Source organism: Pristis pectinata, chromosome 3 (genome assembly GCF_009764475.1).
Source record: "Pristis pectinata isolate sPriPec2 chromosome 3, sPriPec2.1.pri, whole genome shotgun sequence".
NCBI classification, from domain to species: Eukaryota; Metazoa; Chordata; class Chondrichthyes; order Rhinopristiformes; family Pristidae; genus Pristis; species Pristis pectinata.
In genome coordinates, this window is record NC_067407.1 from 19,321,634 (window position 1) to 19,342,853 (window position 21,220).

General features: G+C 41.3%; 1 protein-coding gene across 3 annotated transcripts in view; it reads left to right on the plus strand.

Moving 5' to 3' along the window:
* LOC127567913 (elongation of very long chain fatty acids protein 1-like) overlaps positions 1–21,220 on the plus strand; it is a 72,668-nt gene that overhangs the window by 43,272 nt on the left and 8,176 nt on the right. For all 3 annotated transcript variants that reach the window (XM_052011112.1, XM_052011111.1, XM_052011113.1), the window contains exons 3-5: positions 1,267–1,354; positions 5,647–5,837; positions 7,191–7,271. In XM_052011112.1, the coding sequence (XP_051867072.1) occupies positions 1,297–1,354; positions 5,647–5,837; positions 7,191–7,271 (330 nt within the window). In that variant the 5' untranslated portion in view covers positions 1,267–1,296. The remainder of the gene's footprint in view (positions 1–1,266; positions 1,355–5,646; positions 5,838–7,190; positions 7,272–21,220) is intronic.

The following is a 21,220-nucleotide window of genomic DNA, read 5'->3' on the forward strand; positions in this document are numbered from 1 at the left end:
CTGCTGAATTCCTCCAGGATTTTATGTGAGCATGAAGGAGTGACTGATTTTTAGTGGTTGTGGATTATGTTAAACTTCTATCCTGCTTTTAAGGATGTTGAATGGGCTCCGTTTTTATTAATTCCTTTGATTCCAACCTGAAACTGGAATCATTTGTATGTTTTTCCATTATACTGAAAGGCAAGGTAATCCAATCAATACAGTGAAATCTGTGTGTGTGATTAAAGTGTTCACTTCCCTGCCTGCGCTTTTACTTTTTACTTGCTGTGTTTATCCCTCTGCCTCCATTCTGCCATGTGTACTACTTGTTCTTTTCACCTTTTCCTCTTTCACTCTCCACCTCCACACTCTCACTTTTTTGGCCTTGCAAGTTGATTCTCTTGTGGCAAAAGGCTGAAGTCGCAATTTCTTGATGGGTGTTTTACGAACACAGCTGATAATTGACCTAAAATAAATGCGTTGGGGGCTAGCATTAAAATAACAATCCTAGAAAATTTTGTTAACAAGACTGATTAATTTTATATTTTTAAACTTCTGAATTGTGCTGAGAACCAAATGCTGAAGGAGTTATGTACTTGTAACTTCTTGTTTCAAAAGCCACTTGTTACCTCTTGTACCCCATTCTACCTTCCAGCTTCATTTGCCTTCAGCTTCCAACTCTGGGAGTGTGGAGAAAAACCCCTTACCAACAGCATTCTCCAATTTCCAACCATCTTATCTTTGACCTTCCTCCACCCTGATGCTTCTGGAGATTCTGATCTGCTTTGTCATCCACTTCCTTTTGTATTTTTGGTGTCCTGTGTCCAGGAAACCATCACTGCAATAAAACTGGGAAATGCTGGAAACACTCAGCAGGTCAGACAGCATCTACAGAAAGAACTGAGCAATTCTGGTCAAATATCATTCATCAAAACCATTTTCATGATAGATCTTTGATCTGAAATGTTTACTGTTGCTCTTTCCACAGATGCTAAGTTCCCTACTGAGTACCTCTAGCATTTTTGGTTTTTAAGATTTTTGGCATCTGCATTTTTTTTGATTCTCATTTACTGAGCTTACTGTCCTGGTTTTTCTCTCCATGGGATCCTCTTCAAACTCGCTAAATCCTTTCTCCTTTTAAAAACCAAACTCTTATTATGAGTCTTAGCACTTGTTCTGCTGCTGCTTTTGGCTTGGCTACAATTTTATTGTGATTTGTTTCCAAGGGAATTTATTATGTTAATGGCCGTATTAAATGTTAATACCTTTTCATGTTGTGTCCCTTAGGCTTTGGAAGTACCACTTTGAAACGTAACAATGTTGGCAGAGATGGGGTCGCGGGTTGCCCAGGTTTATGAGGGGCTGTTAAAAGGAGGTGAGTCATTGTGTCTGTTTAATCAATGTTTGATCTTCATCATCCTCCAAGAATCCAGTTAGTTTGGACTTTGCTTCCCAAGTTTCACTAATGTATTTGACTTGTGATTTTTTTTATTGATGTTTGATCTTTGGACTTAAGGCATGCAATCAGCCATGATCTTATTGAATGGTGATGCAGGCCCAAGAGGCAAAATATCCTACCCCTGCATTAATAGAAGCATCTGGTTCCTTGAACCTGTGCTGCCATTCATTAGAATCAGAATATGGTTTATTATGATTCTATGATGTGAAATGTGTTCTTTTGACTTGTATGATGTGAAATGTGTTCTTTTGTGGCAGCAGTACAGTGCAAAGACATAAAAATTATTATAAATTACAAAATAAATGGTGCAGAAAAGGAATAACGAGGTAGTGTTCATGGACTGTTCAGAAATCTGATGGAAGAGGGGAAGAAACTGTTCCTAAATTGTTGAGTGTGGGTCTTTGGACTCCTGTACTTCCTCCCCAATGGTAGTAATGAGAAGAGGGTATGTCCTGGATGGAGAGGGTCCTTGGTGATGTATGCCACTTTCCTGAGGCACTGCCTCTTGATGTCCTCGGTGGGAAGGGTTGTGCCCGTGATGGAGCTAGATGAATCTACAGCCTCCTGCAGCTTCTCGCAGTGAACTCTGCATTGGTGATGTGGTTGATCCACTGCCACATGTCCATGCTACTGTTGATCAACATGTTCCCTTAGTCCAAAAGTGCTTGGGAGGGCACCTTGGTTGTCATGGCTGAAGGGTCTGTTTCCATACTGTGTTACTCTGACATCAACATTATCCTTGAACACGTTCAGTGACTGAAATCAACGCCCTTTTTTGTCGTCTATTAAGAAGATTTCAAAGATGTACAACCCTGTGCTTTTTTAAAAACTTTGCATCTGTTATTGATGGATATTCTCAATACTTGTGCTGAAACTATAACTCTAATTTTTGCCTCTGCTTGGTGAGGAAATTGCATTTACTCCCATCAATCTTGCTTTGAACACTTTATTTATCGATTGGATCTCCACCTCCCATTCTTTTTAATTTCTGTGCACACTTTTTGTAGCGAGGGCTGGATTTCCAATCCAAGCTAATCCTGATGGCCTCTATCTACTTTATTTTAACTATACCTAACTGGTATTTAAAAGTGCATGCACCTTAATGCTCACTACTTAACTCACTCATTCTGCACTGATCCACTTATTTCCATTCCTCTGCCTCCATTATTGCTGCACTCTTGTCAGTTCTTTTCTACTTTGCCAAGCCCATGCCCACTTGTGAAGTTTTGTAGTGATCTGTGCCTGCCTGTACCAGGCCCCAGTGTTGTTCAGTGTCTGTCTGTCTCTTCTGACCAGTACTGTATACTTGAATCTGGACTTGGGCATCCAGAGGATTGCACCAGATCTGCCATGGTATCTGAGTATCCCACTGTTGGATTCTTGGTGCCAGGTCTGGTGTTGGGAGAGCTGAGAGAGAAGGCAATGGGGAACGGTTAGATGCTAGTCCCTATCTTCAATGCCCCTCTTGGTTACCAGGTACTTCTCCTGAAGACATCACCAGCCACAGCATTGGGATCATCCTGAAGATTCCCAAGGACTGTTGGCAACGTCTGTGGCAGGAACAGCCAGGATGGCCAGCTCCCAGGAGGGTCAGATGTGGAACTGAGAGTGTGGCAGACAGATAAATCTTGTGCAGCAGATATGGCTCACGGGTTGAGTGTCACTTTTCCAAGTGCTAGTGCACAGGCCATGTTACTTGATTACTTGAGGACAACCACTTTTTTTTCTAAGAAATAAGCTGGTGGCTAAGTGATGCTGACTCCAAGCTCCAACATGTCCTCCTCTGGGTAAGGAAGCCAAAACTGCTCATGGTACTCCAAATGTAGTCTCACCAAAACCTTGTACAATCTCAGCAAGGTTTCCTTTGGCATACTAAACTTGCAATAAAGACCATACCATTTGTCTTCCTCTTTCCTGCATCTCTTCAACTGAGCTCCATCTGCTGACAAATGATTACTGGTTTCACGCCAGTTTTTTTTTAGAAGTAATTTTCCTATCCTATTCTTTCCACAAGTGCATAAATCTCAAACCTTTACACATTGTACTCTGCTGTCTTTTTGCTCACTTTCTCAATATGTCTGCGTCCTCTTTGCAGACTGTCCCTGCCATTTGCTTTCCCACAGTTTTGTATGATCAGAACATTTGGATATGTTATATTTTGTTTCCTCATTTTTGGTTATTCATGCAAATTGTGAATTGTTGAAGGCCCATTATTGAGATTAGGTATTCCACTAGTGGTAAACTACTAACTTGAAAAGCCCCATTGATTCTTAATGTTGTCTAGCTTTTATCTGTGCTACTGTTGCCTGCATATCTTTCAGTCCTTCAATGTAGTAGCCTTTGGTATTTTATCAAGTGCTTTCTGATAATGCAGAGAAAGTACTTTTACTTGTTTATCCCCTCACCATCCCCGCCACCCCTCCCTCCCTCCCCCCCAAACAATCTACTCTTTCATTATTCATTCAAGGGATGTGTGCTTCACAGGCTGAACCTGCATTTAATTGCCCATCCCCAGTTACCCTTGAAGGCAGTGAGCTGCTGCTTTGAACCACTGGGAATGGATGTCAGTTTATCAGGACTGCAGTTATGAATTTTGGAAGATCATCACTAGTACATCCACTTCTAGAACACTGGGCAGCAGTCTAAGTCCAGGGCATTTGGGTTTTACTCCCCAGGTATTTTGAAGAACTACTGATAGTAATTACCCTTTTTAAAGTCAACAGACTGTTGTATCTCCTCTCCATTACATTTATTAATATTGGTTTATTATTGTCACTTGTACCGAGGTACAGTGAAAAGCTTGACTTACAAACCGATCGTACAGGTCAATTCATTACACAGTGCAGTTGCATTGAGTTAGCACAAAGTGCATTGATGTAGTACAAGTAAAAACAACAACAGTACAGAGTAAAGTATCACGGCTACAGAGAAAGTGCAGTGCAATAAGGTGCAAGGTCACAACAAGGTAGATTGTAAGGTCATAATCCATCTCATTGTATAAGGGAACCGTTCAATAGTCTTAACACAGTGGGGTGGAAGCTGTCCTCAAGTCTGGAGGTACGTGCCCTCAGGCACCTGTATCTTCTGCCCGATGGAAGAGGAGAGAAGAGAGAATGTCCTGGGTGGGTGGGGTCTTTGATTATGTGAAGATGAAACAGTGGAGATGTAAGCAAAATGCTTTGGCTATTTCATTTATTCTAACTTGTCTAGCTGTCTTTTTCTCTGGCCATCTTTTTGCTACTCCCTTGTTATTGAGCTGTTAAAATCCTCCAATATTTGTTGTTTATTAACTACCATAATCTATCTTCTCCCACTTTCTCATTTTTTGTTAATCTTTCCTGTTTACAGTAACTCTTCCAGTCCTCTGACTTGCTATTCTTGCTACATTATAAACATCTTCTGTTAATCCGATGCTATGCTTAATCTAATGTTATCCTTAACCACCTCAGTTAGACAGGGATAGATTACTTTTCTGGATCACATAAAAACTTCCATTTGTAATTGCAACAAATAGAATTCTTGCTGAGTCATGTGTGATCTGACTAAAAGCGGGTTTTGCAATCCACTTATTATTTGTGAAGTGCATATTGCAATTGACATTTTTAATAAAACTAACACACATCATTTAATATGAAGGGATATGACAGCTATGAAGTCATCAGTTCGAATACTGAGCGATTCAAAAGCAGCACTCCTGGGAATTTTTGAGTAGAAAATTATTTGAGGTGGCTTCCCACTGGCCTTGGCAAAGCTCCCAGTACATTAGTGTAATAAATTTAGGAGGGTGACCAGGTTTAAACTTTGGTCACTGGGCTTTGCATTTGGACAGAAGTATTTCTGTAGTTGAGGATGGGGAAGGAGAAAGGTTTCTGAACTGAGGTCAGATTTGACTGTAATTGCCTCTTTCTGTGGCTAATAATATCGCAGCTTGCATGTGTGGCAGCATCTGTGGAGAAGAAAACTCAATGTTTCAGTTTAATGCCCTTTTATCAGGAAGTTGACTGTCATTCTTTCCATAGTTGCTGCCAGACCCAAGTGTTCCCAGCATCTTCTGCCACTTATTTCAAATTTCCAGCATCAGACATTTTAGTTATGGAAAGGAAGCTTCGAACCAGTTTTCTTCTTCTTTCTTGTGGAACCAATTGCCTAAATTTGGTTACTGACAATTAATGATGAGTTACTCTGCATCTCTTGTCCTCCCTCTACAGACCCAAGGATTGAAGAATATCCCTTCATGGTATCTCCAGTCCCTATGACTGCTGTGCTTTTGTTCTACGTATATTTTGTACTGTCTCTGGGACCCAGGCTCATGGCTGGCAGAAAGCCCTTCGACCTTAAGAAGATTATGGTCTGCTATAACTTTGCACTGGTGTTTTTCTCGATATTCATAGTCTATGAGGTACGTCTACTTCTGTTCTCTTTTAGCTTTGATGGAAGGTTCTCCTTGTGTAATCCACATTATCAAAGATCTCAGCAAAGTTATTGACCTCTGCTTGTGTTGCGCTTCCACATTCTCCTTGTGACCTTTTTGGGTTTCTTCCACATCCTACATGGTGGTTAGGTTAATTGGCTATTGTAAATTGTCCCTAGTGTAGATGGATGACGGGAGAACCAAAGGAAGAATTGATGGGCACTTGTAAGAAGTTGTAGGGAAATAAGTAGGGAAATGGGATTGCTCTGGGCTCAATGGGCCCAGTGGTCTGTTATATTGCAAGGGAATATGAGAAATATTAGTATTTTTATTTTTGCAAGTACCAGAATATTTTGGACACTGCTGCACTGGAATGAACCCATTTGTCAATGTTTTCTAGTAAAACTGTGAGGATGACTTGAGCAATTGCCTTCCTTTTAGGTAGGCTTCTATATTGAAATGGGCTTTGTGAATACAAACCAGTGGCAGAGAAGGGATATGCAAGATAGATTGGATATGTGTTAGTGCACAGCATCAGTTCAGGGCTTTCAGCCCACACATCCATCCAGTACCTCACGACTGTTCCAGTCAGAAAGGAACGTTGGAAGCATACACTTGGCATGAGAACTTTTAGCACCTTTGCAAAGTATTGGGATTATTTCCTTACAGTTCCACTCTGGATTGAGCATTAAATATTGATAATCTATATTGTAAGACAGCAATTAACTTGCATGTAGTAGTCGTCATTAGAAAGTCAGGATTTTCTGTCTCCTTGTGCCCCAATAAATGCATGCCCAACTGAAGGGCACACACTGGTGGAAGGGTGAGAACACAGGGATGTTGAGAAGACAATGTTAGAGCAGAGTAGGCACTGGGATGTTGGGTACTTGGCTGAACTTCACTGCATTAGGATAAATGGAGGATGTGTTGAGGGTTAAATTGAATGTGTGATTGTCACTTGAGAATTGTAAAGATTTTTAACAAAATGAATTAAGGAACGATGTAATTATATTTTAGATGGTAATCATTATAATCTCAAACTACTTAATGACCTTCTGTGTCAAAGGAGATGGTTCTTGCATCTCCTTCTCAGGTATTCAAGCCCTGTGACTTTGAAACTAAAATATCCTCAAGCTCTTTACCTGTGGAAAGAAGAGTTGCCTTTGAACCAAACTATGGGATGAGCAGTTCAGTTCAGTTATGAAGTATGGCATGTTTTTTGTGGCTGGCTGTTTGTTTCCATTTTGGATTAACTCAGTTGTCAACTAGAGAATGTTGTTTTGTTCTGGGGTTTGGAATGTTAATCCTGATGTCTTTCTTAAAAATATATTCCATCTACAGTTCTTGATGGCTGGCTGGGCAACGGGATATACATTCCGGTGTGATCCAGTAGATTACTCCAACAGCCCGAAAGCTCTTCGGGTAAGTGTAGAACCTTTGTTCCTTTTGCTTTGTAGCTTTCTAATGTTTAAGCTTCTACATAGGGATTGTTCTCTTGTCTGAAAGAACTATTGTTGGGTTATAGTTCCATTGGTCCCACTCTGTAAGATGTATTTTAATATTTGTTCTTGGCAAGGCTATTTTATATATTTCACTGTCTAGTGATGGGCTGGGCTGCCATCTAAAAATAGTGCTACTGTTTGTTCAGTTAAGTAACTTGCTCTACCACTTTAGAGAGCACTTGGATTGGACTAATATGTAGGCCAGTTTGACTTGGAGGAAATTCCACTGTAACAACATTTGGCAGCATTCTTGGTCCCTTCACCCTGGTGTGACCCACAAATTAGTTTTGTCATTTGACCTCACAATTGACTCATTTGACTCTTGACCTCTCAGTCTACCTTGTTATGACCTTTCACCTTATTGTCTACCTGCATTGCACTTTCTCTGTAGCTGTGACACCTTACTCTGCATTCTGTTATTATTTTACCTTGTACTACCTCAATGCACTGTGTAATGAATTGATCTGTATGAACGGTATGCAAGACAAGTTTTTCATTGTACCTTGGTACATGAAACAATAATAAACCAATTGTCATAGTTGTATTTTAATACAAGACCGCTCGATTACTTGCTCCTTATCAGAACCACTGCACTGTCAGTCATCCCTCAACACCCCTCAAAAGTCCATTGAAAGACAAAGGCAAGGAGACGTGGAAATGTCAGCATGTTCCTCTCCCTGGGTCCAAGCCATTCTGACTTGGAAATACATTGTGATTCCTTCATCATCACTGGTTTAAGTCCTGGAACTCCATACCAAACAGCACTGGGGGTAACTTCATTTCAGTGATCAAGAAGACAGTTCATCACCAGAGAATTGTTGTTTGATTTGATGGTGGTGATGAGCTGCATTTAAGAACAAAATATGCAGTCCTTGACAGAGTACTGACTTGGATGTTCCATGAGAGCCATTTCAACCTAGATCCTTTCTAAGTATTTACTTTGCTGCACTAGAGGTGGTGGTTGGGACACCAAATATTTCTCCCCTCACACCACAATTGAGCATCAATGTCTACTACACAGTTGTCATTCTGAATGAGTTCCATCATAGAACCATTACAATATGGTAGGTGACCATTTGACCTATTAGGTCTGTCTTGGATCTTTATAGCGCAATATAGTCAGTCCCCTTCTTTGCCGCCTTCTCTGTAGTGCTGCAAATTATTTTCCCTCTGTACCTCTGCAATTCACTTTTAAAAGCCTGATTCACACACTCCACCTTTTTTACATGGAGAATTCTAGATCATCACTGATCTGCACTTTTTTTTGAAAAAACTTTTTCCTTGCACCCTCTCTGTATGATGTGCCTTTCACTTTAAATTTGTCTTCCCAGTCCTTTCAGTCTCCTACAAGAGGAAGCAGCTTCTATTTACTCAACCTAATCTTATCTTGATCCTTTACACTACCTACCAAATCCAGTTCAGCAGGCAGGCTTTACCACTCAGTTGTGTATTGCCTCAAAGCCAGTGTACAACTGAGATGTATAAATTGAATCATTTGGGAAGCTCTGCATTTTATGAGGCTGCATTATGTGCTTTCATTTAATGTAAGGTACCCAAGTTTTTTTTGTTTTTAATCCAATGTTTTTTACGAAGCAGAGATGACCTCAAATTTAATGCTTTTGAAAATAACCATAAGATTTGTAGCTTAAATGTGTGCACCAGGTTGCTGCATATTGAAATTGGGAAGCCACGGTTGAAAACCCAGTGGTATAAGGACAGGATTTAATCCTTGTTGCCTATTGATTGGATATATGAACTTCTAGTAAGCTGCTCAGTTGTTCCCTGTATTAGTGACTTGGAGTCATATGGCACGGATACAGGTCCTTCATCAAAATGAGTCCATGCCCACCCAGCTAGTCCCAATTTCCTATGTTTGGCCCATATCCCTCTAACCCCTGCCCCTCCATGTTTGTATCCAAGGGTGGCTTAAATGATTAGTATTGTACTTGCCTCAACCACTTCATCTGGCAGCTCATTCCATATACTCACCACCCTCCCACATGGAAAAGTTGTCCCTCTGGTCCCTTTTAAATCTTTCCCCTCTGACCCTAAATCTATGTCCCCTAGTTTTGGAGTCCACTACCCTGGGGAAAAGACTGTTACCGTCCACCTTATCTATGCCTCTCATAATTTTAAACATTTCTATAAGGTCACCCCTCATTCTCCTACATGCCAAGGAATAAAGACCCAGCCAGGTCTCTCTATAACTCAGGCCCTCGAGTCCTGGCAATATCCTTGTAAATCTTTTCTGCACTCTTTCCAGTTTAACCACGTCTTACCTATAACAGGATGACCAAAACTGTTGTCACAAACCAGCAACAAAAGAAACACACTGAGCACGATTCAGTGTTAAAAACTATTTTATTAATCACTACTTATGATAATACGTAAAATAAAAGTAATAATGTTAGTATGTTAGAATTCAAAAATGTTAAACCTTGAACGTTAACCCCAAAACTAAACTCTTCATGTGTGTGTGTGGCAAAGTCCAAAACTCCCAGTTCAGGAATGGTTCTTAAAGTTCAGTTCCGCAAGCCATAAGGTGAAACATGAGCAAGGGCTTCTTCAACAACCACCATTGTCTGAAGATAAGACGTAGACGTAGAGAAACATAGAGAGAGTAAATACGAAATCCAAATGTTCCACGATGGAACCCAAACGACACTTCAGGGTTTACTTGGTAGTGACTTCCTCACCCCGAAAAGCATCCGAATCGTGGTCGTCCACACACAAATACCTGTTTCCTTCTACAGGTCAGCAACAAAGTGAACTCCACTGGATTACTTCCAACTTCCATACATGGATTTCAGTGGCAGACACAGTTATTGTTTCTCATCCATCGATAGAGAAAACTAGCAGGCTGGTGTCTCTCCCTCCCTCTTCTTCTGCTAACTTCTTCAACAACGTCATTACGTCCTTTATCTTCTATTGACGTAAGCACGCCCCACACACACATACACACACACTCTCTATCTTAAAGGGACTTTCACTGAGTCCGTAACACCTCCCACCTAAAAAAAATTTTTCCCAAGAAAAATTTAACCGCGCATACAGTTAGTAATGTTAATAATTATCATGCTACACAACTACAGACTATCAGATTAGTACAGATACATGTTTCCATTTTAACATCGGGAAAGACAATCAGCAATCACATTATCTTTGCCTTTAATGCGAGTTATCATGAGATCAAACTCTTGCAAAATTAAACTCCAGTTTAACAGCCTTCTGTTCTTGTTTTTGACTCGGCTCAGAAACACCAATGGGTTATGATCTGTATATACAGTCAATGGTTTCTGAGCGGTGCAAACATATACACTGAAATGTTGCAAGGCTAAAACAAGCGACAGTAATTCTTTCTCTATGGTGGAATAATTCTTTTGATGCTCATTAAATTTCTTTGAAAAGTAAGCTACAGGATGGTCAATATCATCAAGGTCACCCTTCTGCAACAACACAGCTCCTGCAGCTTCATCACTGGCATCTACTGCTAATGAAAATGGCTTTTCAAAGTCAGGTGTTTTGAGCACAGGATGGTAGCATAAAATGGCTTTCAGCTTCTCAAATGCTTCTTGACAAGAATCTGTCCAAACAAACTTTACTCCCTTCTTCAGAAGATTAGTTAGGGGAAGAGCAATATCAGCAAAATTTTTACAAAATTTTCGATAATATCCAACCATTCCCAAAAATCTTCTAACAGTCCTCGTACCTGTGGGAATAGGGAACTCAGATATTGCTTGAACTTTTGCCTGAACAGGAGCTTGCTTGCCTTGACCTACAACATAACCAAGATACGTCACAGTGGCATGGCCAAATTCACTTTTAGCCAAGTTAACTGTAAGGTTAGCCTTGGAAAGTCTTTCAAACAACCTTTCTAACGCAGAGATGTGATCTTCCCAAGTATCATTCCCAGTCACTAAGTCGTCAGTGTAGGCATCTGTATGTTTTAACCCATGAATCACTGAATTAATCATTCTTTGAAATGTTGCCGGAGCATTTTTCATTCCAAATGGCAAAACATTGTATTCATACAATCCAGAAGGGGTTACAAAGGCTGAAATCTCCCTTCCTTTATCTGTTAATGGAACACACCAGTACCCTTTTAATAGGTCAATCTTTGTAAGAAATTTTGCCTTTCCCACTCTATCTATGCAATCATCCACCCTAGGAATAGGGTAAGCATCTGACTTCGTTACAGCATTCACTTTCCTGTAATCTGTGCAAAATCTAACAGTTCCATCAGGTTTAGGTACTATAACACAGGGCGAACTCCAATTTGAAGTAGAATGTCTAATAATATCATTTTCCAACATGTATTTTATTTCCTGATCAACAAGTTTACTTTTTTCCACATTCATTCCATATGGGTGTTGTTTGATTGGTTTTGCATCCCCAACATCAACATCATGGGTAATTATCGATGTTCTGTCTGGAACATCTGGGAACAGATTTTTAAATTTTAAAATTAATTCTCTCATCTGTTGTTTTTGTGAAACTTGTAAATGGTCCAACTTCGTTTCAAGGTTCTCCATGATATTTTGGTTTTCTAGTTTTGGATGGAACAATATTTGGTCTAAATTGGCCTTCCTCAACATCAACATCAGGCATTCTAGAAACAACCTTTACATCATCCACCAAGGCCACAACTGAATCCCTCTCATAATAAGGTTTTAGCATGTTTACATGACAGAGTTGTGTTTTCTTGCGTCTATCTGGTGTTTTGATTATATATGTTAGATCAGTCACTCGAGATTCAATAACATAGGGTCCAGAAAAACGAGATTGTAATGGATTATTTTGGCTAGGGAAAAATACAAACACCTTTTGCCCCACTGCAAATGTCCTAGGCCGAGCACGTCTATCAAAATATGTCTTCATTCTTATCTGGCTGGTTTTCAAATTCTCTCTCGCTAGCTGGCAGACTCTCTCCAACCGAGTTTTAAATTTTTGGACATAGTCCAACAGACTCAAGTGCACTTCCTCATTAACCCATTGCTCTCTTAACAACTCCAAAGGTCCTCTCACCCTATGTCCAAATACAAGCTCAAACGGACTAAATCCTATTGACTCCTGGATTGAATCTCTAACGGCAAACAAAAGTAAATGAATACCTTCGTCCCAATCCTTTGTGTTTTCAAAGCAATAAGTCTTCAGCATATTTTTGAGAGTAGAATGAAATCTCTCCAGAGCTCCTTGAGATTCTGGGTGATATGCAGATGATACAATCTGCTTTGCTCCCAGCTCATAGACTAGTTGATGAAAAATTTTTGACATAAAATTACTACCTTGATCAGATTGGATTTCTTTTGGCAAACCAAACAAGGTAAAAAAAATTTTAAAAGAGCCTTTGACACCGTCTTGGCCTTAATATTTCTAAGGGGTATTGCCTCTGGAAATCTAGAAGTGGCACACATGATGGTTAACAAATACTGATTTCCAGTCTTAGACTTTGGTAATGGGCCAACACAGTCCACAATCACCTTCGAAAAGGGTTCACCAAAAGCAGGAATTGGTTTCAACGGAGCCACAGGGGGTTTTTGATTTGGTTTACCTACCATCTGACATGTGTGGCAGGTTCGACAAAACATCACCACATCTTTTCTCAAACCAGGCCAATAGAATTGTTCCAAGATCTTCCCTACAGTTTTATTCACCCCAAAATGACCACCCAAAGGCATACTATGGGCCAGGTTTAAAATTTCATCCCTATAAACTTTTGGAATAACAACCTGATGAATAACTTCCCATTCCTCATTAACAGGAACATGAGGAGGTCTCCATTTCCTCATTAACACTCCATTTTTGACATAGTATCCAGTTGGCACTTTTTCAATCTCCTCACATGAGAGAGCTTTTTCTTTCAATTCTGTCAACTCAGGGTCCTTTGTCTGTTCCACCGTAAAATCCTTCCTCGACAAAGACAAATCTTTAAATTCAGGCTCACTATAAGGATGTTGATCCTCCAGTGAAGACAGAAAAGTCTCAGATAAGGCATCATAATTTTCTTCCTGTTTAGGACTGTCACAAGGAACCACATCAGACTGCACCGGACTGTCTGTCTTGGCTAATTCTTTAGCTCCAGCTCGAGTCACCGCACATGATGGGTAAACATCTGGATCATTCTCAGACTCATCAATCCTTGGTTGTTAACCGTACCACAGGAACAATTTCTCCATCTGCAAGGTCATTTCCCAATAACAAAGAAACTCCTTCCACTGGCAACTTAGGTCTTATCCCTATCTCGACTGGTCCTTCTACGAACTTTGACTTTAAAATCACCCTGTGTAAAGGGACAGATATGGTGTCATCCGTAACGCCTCGCACTAGATTTTACCTCACCAGTGTCACTTTCTTCACCAAAATTTCAAACACTGTCCAGCAAGAGAGATTGACAAGCCCCAGTATCTCTAAGAATTTTCACTGGCACCTGGGGTGACTCATCATTCAGTGAAACAAAACCCTCTGATACATAAGAACGGAATTCTTTTCTCACCTCCTCCAACTTTTCCGCTTTTACCTCTTGCAAGGACTATCTTTAACAGCATCTCCTAAACCTTTTTGATTTTTAATTGCCTGAAAGCAAGCATTGGGCGCAGCTTCCTTCCTTTTTTTTCAAAAGGGCACAATTAGATATCACGTGGCCAGGTTTCCTACAGTAATAACAAGTACGCTGAACAGGTTTCTCCAGCCCTGGCTTCTTTTTATCCTTCCCTTTTTGATTACCTCCCAATTTAATCTCCGGTTTACCTGGATTGTCCTTGTAACTCTTTTGAAAGGTTTTAGGTTGTCCCCATTTGGATTTATGGGTTAAAGCATAATCATCTGCCAACCTAGCAGTTTTTTGTAAAGTTTCCACTGCCTTTTCATTTAAATATGTTGTTAATTCAGCTGGAACACATCTTTTAAAGTCTTCCACTAATATCAATTCTTTCAATTTATCAAAATCCCCATCTACATTTTTAGCCATGTACCATCGTTCAAAACATATTCTCTTTCCATTGGCAAATTCCATATAAGTCTGATCTGCAGATTTCCTCAAGTCTCTAAATTTTTGTCTATACGCTTCAGGTACCAATTCATAGGCCTTCAATATAGCTTGTTTTACCTTGGTCTAATCAGCTGCATCCTCAGCAGACAAAGCAGAATAAGCTTTTTGAGCTTTACCTTTAATCACACTCTGTACCATAAGAGCCCATCCTTTCTTTGGCCAGTTTGAACTCTCAGCAACCTTTTCAAAATGTTGGAAATACTGATCAACCTGATCTTCCTCAAAAGGAGGGACTAATCGAACCTCCCTGCTGGCTGAAAAACCATCATCAGAATCAGATTCCAAACTCTTTTGCTTCATTTGTAAATCATGCTGCCTCTGTTTCTCCTTCTCCTCACTATCCAGCTCCATTCTCTTCAATTCCATCTGCTTCATTGCTAGATCAGCCTTTATCTTCATCTGAGTTATCTCTCGTTCAGCCTCTAATTTCCTTTGTTCGGCCTCTATCTTTAACTGGGTTTGCTCTCGTTCAGCCTCTTTGCCAGCTGCACCTGTGCCTCAGAAATTGCTATTTCACTGCCAGGAAACTGTTTTAACACTTCCTTCTCAAACACCACCTTTTCCACATAATGGCCAGCTATCAGTCTCTGAATATCTGCCTTTCTCATAGACTGCTTTACTTCTGTAAGGTTTAACCTTGTAGCAATCTTTATCAAATCATCCTTTTTCGCCACCTCCAATCCCTTTTGGGTTGGTGACTCCAAAAATGCCTTAATATCCATTGCTGCTGGTTTCCACACACACACAAGCCAATTAAAAAGAATTTATCAGACCTCCCTCAAAAATCTTTGGATTGAATCCCGAACAAATCTCGTCAATCTGGGGAACGATCCCAGACGACACTCGTTAATCTTTGGATTGGATCCCGGACGAGCCCCCAATTTTGTCACGAACCAGCAACAAAAGAAACACACTGAGCACGATTCAGTGTTAAAAACTATTTTATTAATCACTACTTATGATAATATGTAAAATAAAAGTAAAAATGTTAGTATGTCAGAATTCAAAAATGTTAAACCTTGAACGTTAACCCCAAAACTAAACTCTTCGCGCGTGTGTGTGAGGCAAAGTCCAAAACTCCCAGTTCAGGAATGGTTCTTAAAGTTCAGTTCCGCAAGCCATAAGGTGAAACATGAGCAAGGGCTTCTTCAACAACCACCGTTGTCTGAAGATAAGACGTAGACGTAGGGAAACACAGAGAGAGTAAATACGAAATCCAAATGTTCCACGATGGAACCCAAACGACACTTCAGGGTTTACTCGGTAGTGACTTCCTCACCCCGAAAAGCATCCGAATCGTGGTCGTCCACACACAAATACCTGTTTCCTTCTACAGGTCAGCAACAAAGTGAACTCCACCGGATTACTTCCAACTTCCATACATGGATTTCAGTGGCAGACACAGTTATTGTTTCTCATCCATCGATAGAGAAAACTAGCAGGCTGGTGTCTCTCTCCCTTCTCTCTCTCTCTCTCCCCCTCTTTCCTCTTTTTCTTCTGCTAACTTCTTCAACAACGTCATTATGTCCTTTATCTTCTATTGACGTAAGCACGCCCCACACACACACACACACACACACACACACACACAGACACACTCTATCTTAAAGGGACTTTCACTGAGTCCGTAACACTGTACACAATACTCCAAGTGCAGCCTCACCAACAACTTGTACAACTGCAACATAATGTCCCAACATTGCCCAACTGCAGTGTAATGTCTCAACCACTTATTGCCCTGACTGAAGGCCAGCATGCTAAATGCCCTTTTAACCACCCTGTCTATCTGTGTCGCTGCTTTCAACGAACTATGCACTTGTACTCCTAGGTCCCTCTGTTCCATTACACTCCCTGGTGCCCTACCATTCATAGTACAAGTTCTAAGCTGGTTTAACTTTCCAAAATGCATTCTCACACTTATCTGTATTGAAATCCATTTGTCACTCAGCCCACGTCCCTAACTGATCAAGATCCCCCCCCCCTGTAATCTACATAACCACCTTCACTAACAATGCCTCCTAATTTTGTCATCCTCAAACTTCTTGATCAAGCCTTGTCTATTTGCATCCAAATCATTTATATAAGCAAGAAATAACAAGGGTCCAAACACCACCCCTTGTGGCACACCACTAGTCAGCGGCCTCCATTCAGAGAAACAACCTTCAATCATCACTCTCTGCTTCCTACCACTGAACCAATTTTGAATCCACCTAATTTTACTCTCCCTGGATTCCATGGGACCTAACCTTCGAGACCAGCCTACCATGTGGGACCTTGTCGAGGACCTTGTCGAAGGCCTTGCTATAGTCCAAATAGACAACATCCACTGCCCTCCCCTCATCTACCTTTTTATTTGTATTGGTTTATTATTGTCACTTGTACTGAGGTAGAGTGGAAAAACTTGTCTTGCATACCGATCGTACAGGTCAAATCATTACACAATGCAGTTACATTGAGTTACTACATCAATGCACTCTGTACTACAGGTAAAAACAATAACAGTACAGAATAAAGTGTCACAGCTACAGAGAGAGTGCAGTGCAATAAGGTGCAAGGTCACAACAAGGTAGATCGTGAGGTCATAGTCCGTCTCATTGTATAAGGGGACCATTCAATAGTCTTATCACAGTGGGGTAGAAGCTGTCCTTGTCTGGTGGTACATGCCCTCGGGCTCCTGTATCTTCTACCTGATGGAAGAGGAGAGAAGAGAGAATGACTCAGGTGTGTGGGGTCTTTGTCTTTACCTCCCACTGCCTTGGTGAAGCAGCCAGCATAATCAGAGTCCAAAGAGGGGAGGCTGGTTTCCGTGACGTGCTGGGCTGTATCACAACTCTCTGCAGTTTCTTGTGGTCCTGGGCAGATCAGTTGCCGTACCAAGCCGTGATGCATCCAGATAGGATGCCTTCTATGGTGCATTGATAAAAGTTGGTGAGTGTTGGAGGGGAAATACCGAATTTTTTAGCCTCCTGAGGAAGTAGAGGCACTGGTGAGCTTTCTTGGCTGTGGCATCTACGTGATTTGACCAGAGTAGGCTGTTGATGATGTTCACTCCCAGGAACTTGAAGCTCTCAACCCTCTTGACCTCAGCACCATTGACATTACCTCTTTTTAAAAAAAAAACTCTAAAAGGTTCATCAGACACGTCTTTCCACACACAGCTATGCTGACTCTACCTAATCGGACTCTTTCTCCAAATGTTGGTAGAACTTCCCCACTACTGATGTCAGGCTGACTGGCCTGTAGTTCCCTGGTTTGTCCTTGCTACCCTTAAACAACAGAACAACATTAGCCACCTTCCAGTCTTTGGGAACTTCGGTGGCTAACGATGAAGCAAATGTCTCCACAAGGGCCTCCCAATTTCTTTAGCCTCCCACAAAGTCTGAGGATGCACTTGGTCAGGCCCTGGGGATTTATCCACCTTGATGTGTTGTAAGGCTGCAAATACCTCCTCCCTGGTAATATGAATTTCCTCCAAAACATCTCCACTAGTTTCCCTTGTCTCTTGAGCAACCATGATTTTCTCCTCAATAAACAGAGGAGAAATATTCATTACAAATTCCATCCATCTCCTGTGGCTCGAGACATAGGTAACCCTGCTGATGTCTAAGGGGACCTACTCGTTCCCTGGCCACCCTTTTACTCTTTATAGCTATAGAACCTTTTGGGATTTTCCTTAACCTTGCCTGCTAGATTCATCTGTCCTTGCCCTCCTGATTTCCCTCTTAAGAGTATTCTTAATCTTTTTATAGTCATCAAGGGATTCATTCGTCCCTAACCTCAAACCCAATGTATGTTTTCTTTTTCTTGACCAGAGCCTCAATATCCCTCATCAGCCAAGGTTCTCTAAACTTACCAGGTTTACCCTTCACCCTAACAGGAACATGTTCTCCTGGACTCTTGATATCACACTCTTAAGAGCCTCCCACTTGCTGTTCACTTCTTTCCCTTCAAACAGGCTCACCCAATTGATCTCTGCTAGATCCTGCCTAATTTCCCCCAAAATTAGCCCTGCTCCAGTTTAGGACCCTAACCTGTGGACCTGTCCTATCCTTTTGCATCACCATCTTAAAACTAATAGAATTATGGTCACTTGGAGCTAAAGTGCTCCCTGACTGCCACTTTTGTTACTTTATCTAGTTCCCTGAGAGGAGGTCCAGTGTTGCACCCCCTTGATTAGGGTTCTCTATATATAGACTTGGGGAAACTTTCCTGGATACACTTCAGATTCCATCCTATCCAGACCTTAACACTCTGGGTAGTCTAGTCAATACTAGTAGGGAAATTTTAAAATCTCCTGCCAATACAACCCTATTATTCTTACAACAATGAATAATTTCTCTACACACCACCTCCTCAAGTTCCTGCTGACTATTGGGGGGGTCTATAATACAGCCCCACTAGAGTGACCCTCCCCTTGTTTCTAGGTTCTACTCATATGGCCTCGCTGGATGATCCCCCAAGAATGTCATCTCCAAGTACTACTGTTATGTCCTCTCTTACCTGTACCTCCTGTCATGCTGGTAGCTTCCGTATCCTGGAGTATTGAGCTGCCAGTCCTGCCTTTCTCTCAGTTGTTTCTGTTATGGCTACAACATCCCAGTCCTTGGAGCCAATCCATGCTGAGTTTTTCTGCCTTACCTGTTAAACCTTGTGTATTGAAATAAATGCAGATTAACTGAGTATTCCTTTCCCTGCCTTTACTGTACCCCTGGCTATTCCTGATTACTAAACTTGGTCTTGCTGGTTCCAGTTTTATCCCATGACTTGCTCCTGCTTAGAGTCCCCCTGCCAATCTAATTTAAACCCTCCTGTGTAGCATTAACAAATTTTCCTGCAAGGATATTGGCACCCCTCTAGTTCAAGTGCAACCTGTCCCTCTTGTACAAGTCGCCTCTACCCCAGAAGAGATCCAATTGCCCAAGAATCTGAATCCCTGCACCAGCTCCTCAGCCATGAATTCGTCTGGCCTATCCTTCTGTTTCTGACCTTAACAGTGAAGGAGGACTTGTAGGCTAGTTCATTGCTAAACTGCTATGCCTGTGATTCTGGGTGAAGTCCTCCATTCACCTAATGAAGGTTGAACGTCACAATGCAGGTGACTGATTTCTCTGGATTCCAAGCACTCTTGTATCTGAGTGTACTGATAGCAGCTTATCAGAGGAATGCTGGTAAGTGAGCTACTGAGCTTTAAGCCACAAGACAGTCAGACCAACTTCCCTGTACTATGGGTTCCACAAGCATCATACATTGAAGAGTGGTGGTGCCCTACTGCCACATGGCATTTGTCTGAAAGCGCAATCCATATTGAAATCCGTTCCTGTAGGATGGTGTAATATACCCAACACTATTGAATGTTTAGAGGAAGCAGTGTCCTTTTGTGATTAAACCTATTGTAAGACTTGTACCTGTTTGTATAAACCAAGGGTACAATTGTACGATCAGTGTTGTTCAAACATTAGTCCATTCAAGTGAATGTAAAATATCTCATGGCTCCACGCATTTGATTGGTTGGACTGATTTGGCAGGTCTCGAGGTCATTAAAACTACAGAAATGTGATCTTTTGCCTGTGCTATTCAGCATGCCTTGAGCAATGTATTTAGGTTTTTAACAAATGGACATAGTAACATAGCAGACAAGGGGCATTATTTCCAATTTTTGCCTGCATTCAAAGTTTCAAAGATAATGGGTGTTGTCTGCCTTTAAATTCTGAAATATGCACTTAGACTTGTAGTCGTACAGCAAGGAAATGGGCCCTCTGGCCCAACTGGTTCATGCCGACCAAGGTTCCCTTCTAATCTACCACATATCCCTCTAAACCTTTCCTTTCCATGCACCTGTCCAAGTGCTTTTTTAAATGTTGTTAATGTACTTGCCTCAACCACTTCCGCCTGGCAGCTATTCCATATACCCTCTTGTGGGGTGGGAGAGAGGGTTGCCCCTCAGGTTCCTTTTAAATCTCTCCCCGCTCACCCTAAACCTATGTCCTCCAGTTCTTGATTTCCCCAATCCTGGGAAAAAGACTGTGTGTGTGCATTCACTTAAATGGCGAGGCTGCCTGGCAAAACAAAAGTCTAAAAATGATGACTGTGATGTCTGTTGGAAATGTCTTCAACTTGCATAACAGGTCAGTGGGATGTGGTAGATGACAACTGAATCTGGCCATTTGTACTGTGTGCTTGTGTGTTTCCTTTTGTTACTACTTTGGATGACTTCTACACTGCCCACCCCCTTATCCTCTCTATTTAACAATACTTTCTTGCCCAACGGAGGTGCAAAATGTGTGCTCCCAGGTTTCTTGAAGTTTTATTCTCTTAACAGCTGAAACAATGTCAGCTTCTACAGCATTTTATTTTGCTTCTGACCTCTCTGTACTCTGTGCTATTTTGATGCAAGTTTCTGCTAATTTCTTTGCTTGTGTAATAATTTAGCCATAAATTTGGTCTGTTATGCCTCATTTGCCATCTTCCAATTTGAATCCTTTTCTTGCCTTTCTCATCTGTCTGCAGTCCCAGCATCCAGTTCTTGCTCTTTACAGGAAAAGAAAGCAATATAGCAGCAACCTGCACTGGAGCAGTGTATAATCTCCTCCACCTCTTTCCTTGTTTTCTTGAGGACTTTTGTTTCTGGTTTGCCTGCCTTTTGTTCTGGAATGATATTCCTCCTTTCTGCTTTGTGCAGAAACTGTCCTGTGTGTTGGCATTGGAGATGTGCCCTGCTTCCTTCCCACAATGACGATTTGAGGCTACGATATGATGGTTGCTATGAATGGCAGTCCACCCTCATCTGAGCATGGAAGTTTTCTGCCCTTTGGCTCCAGCTT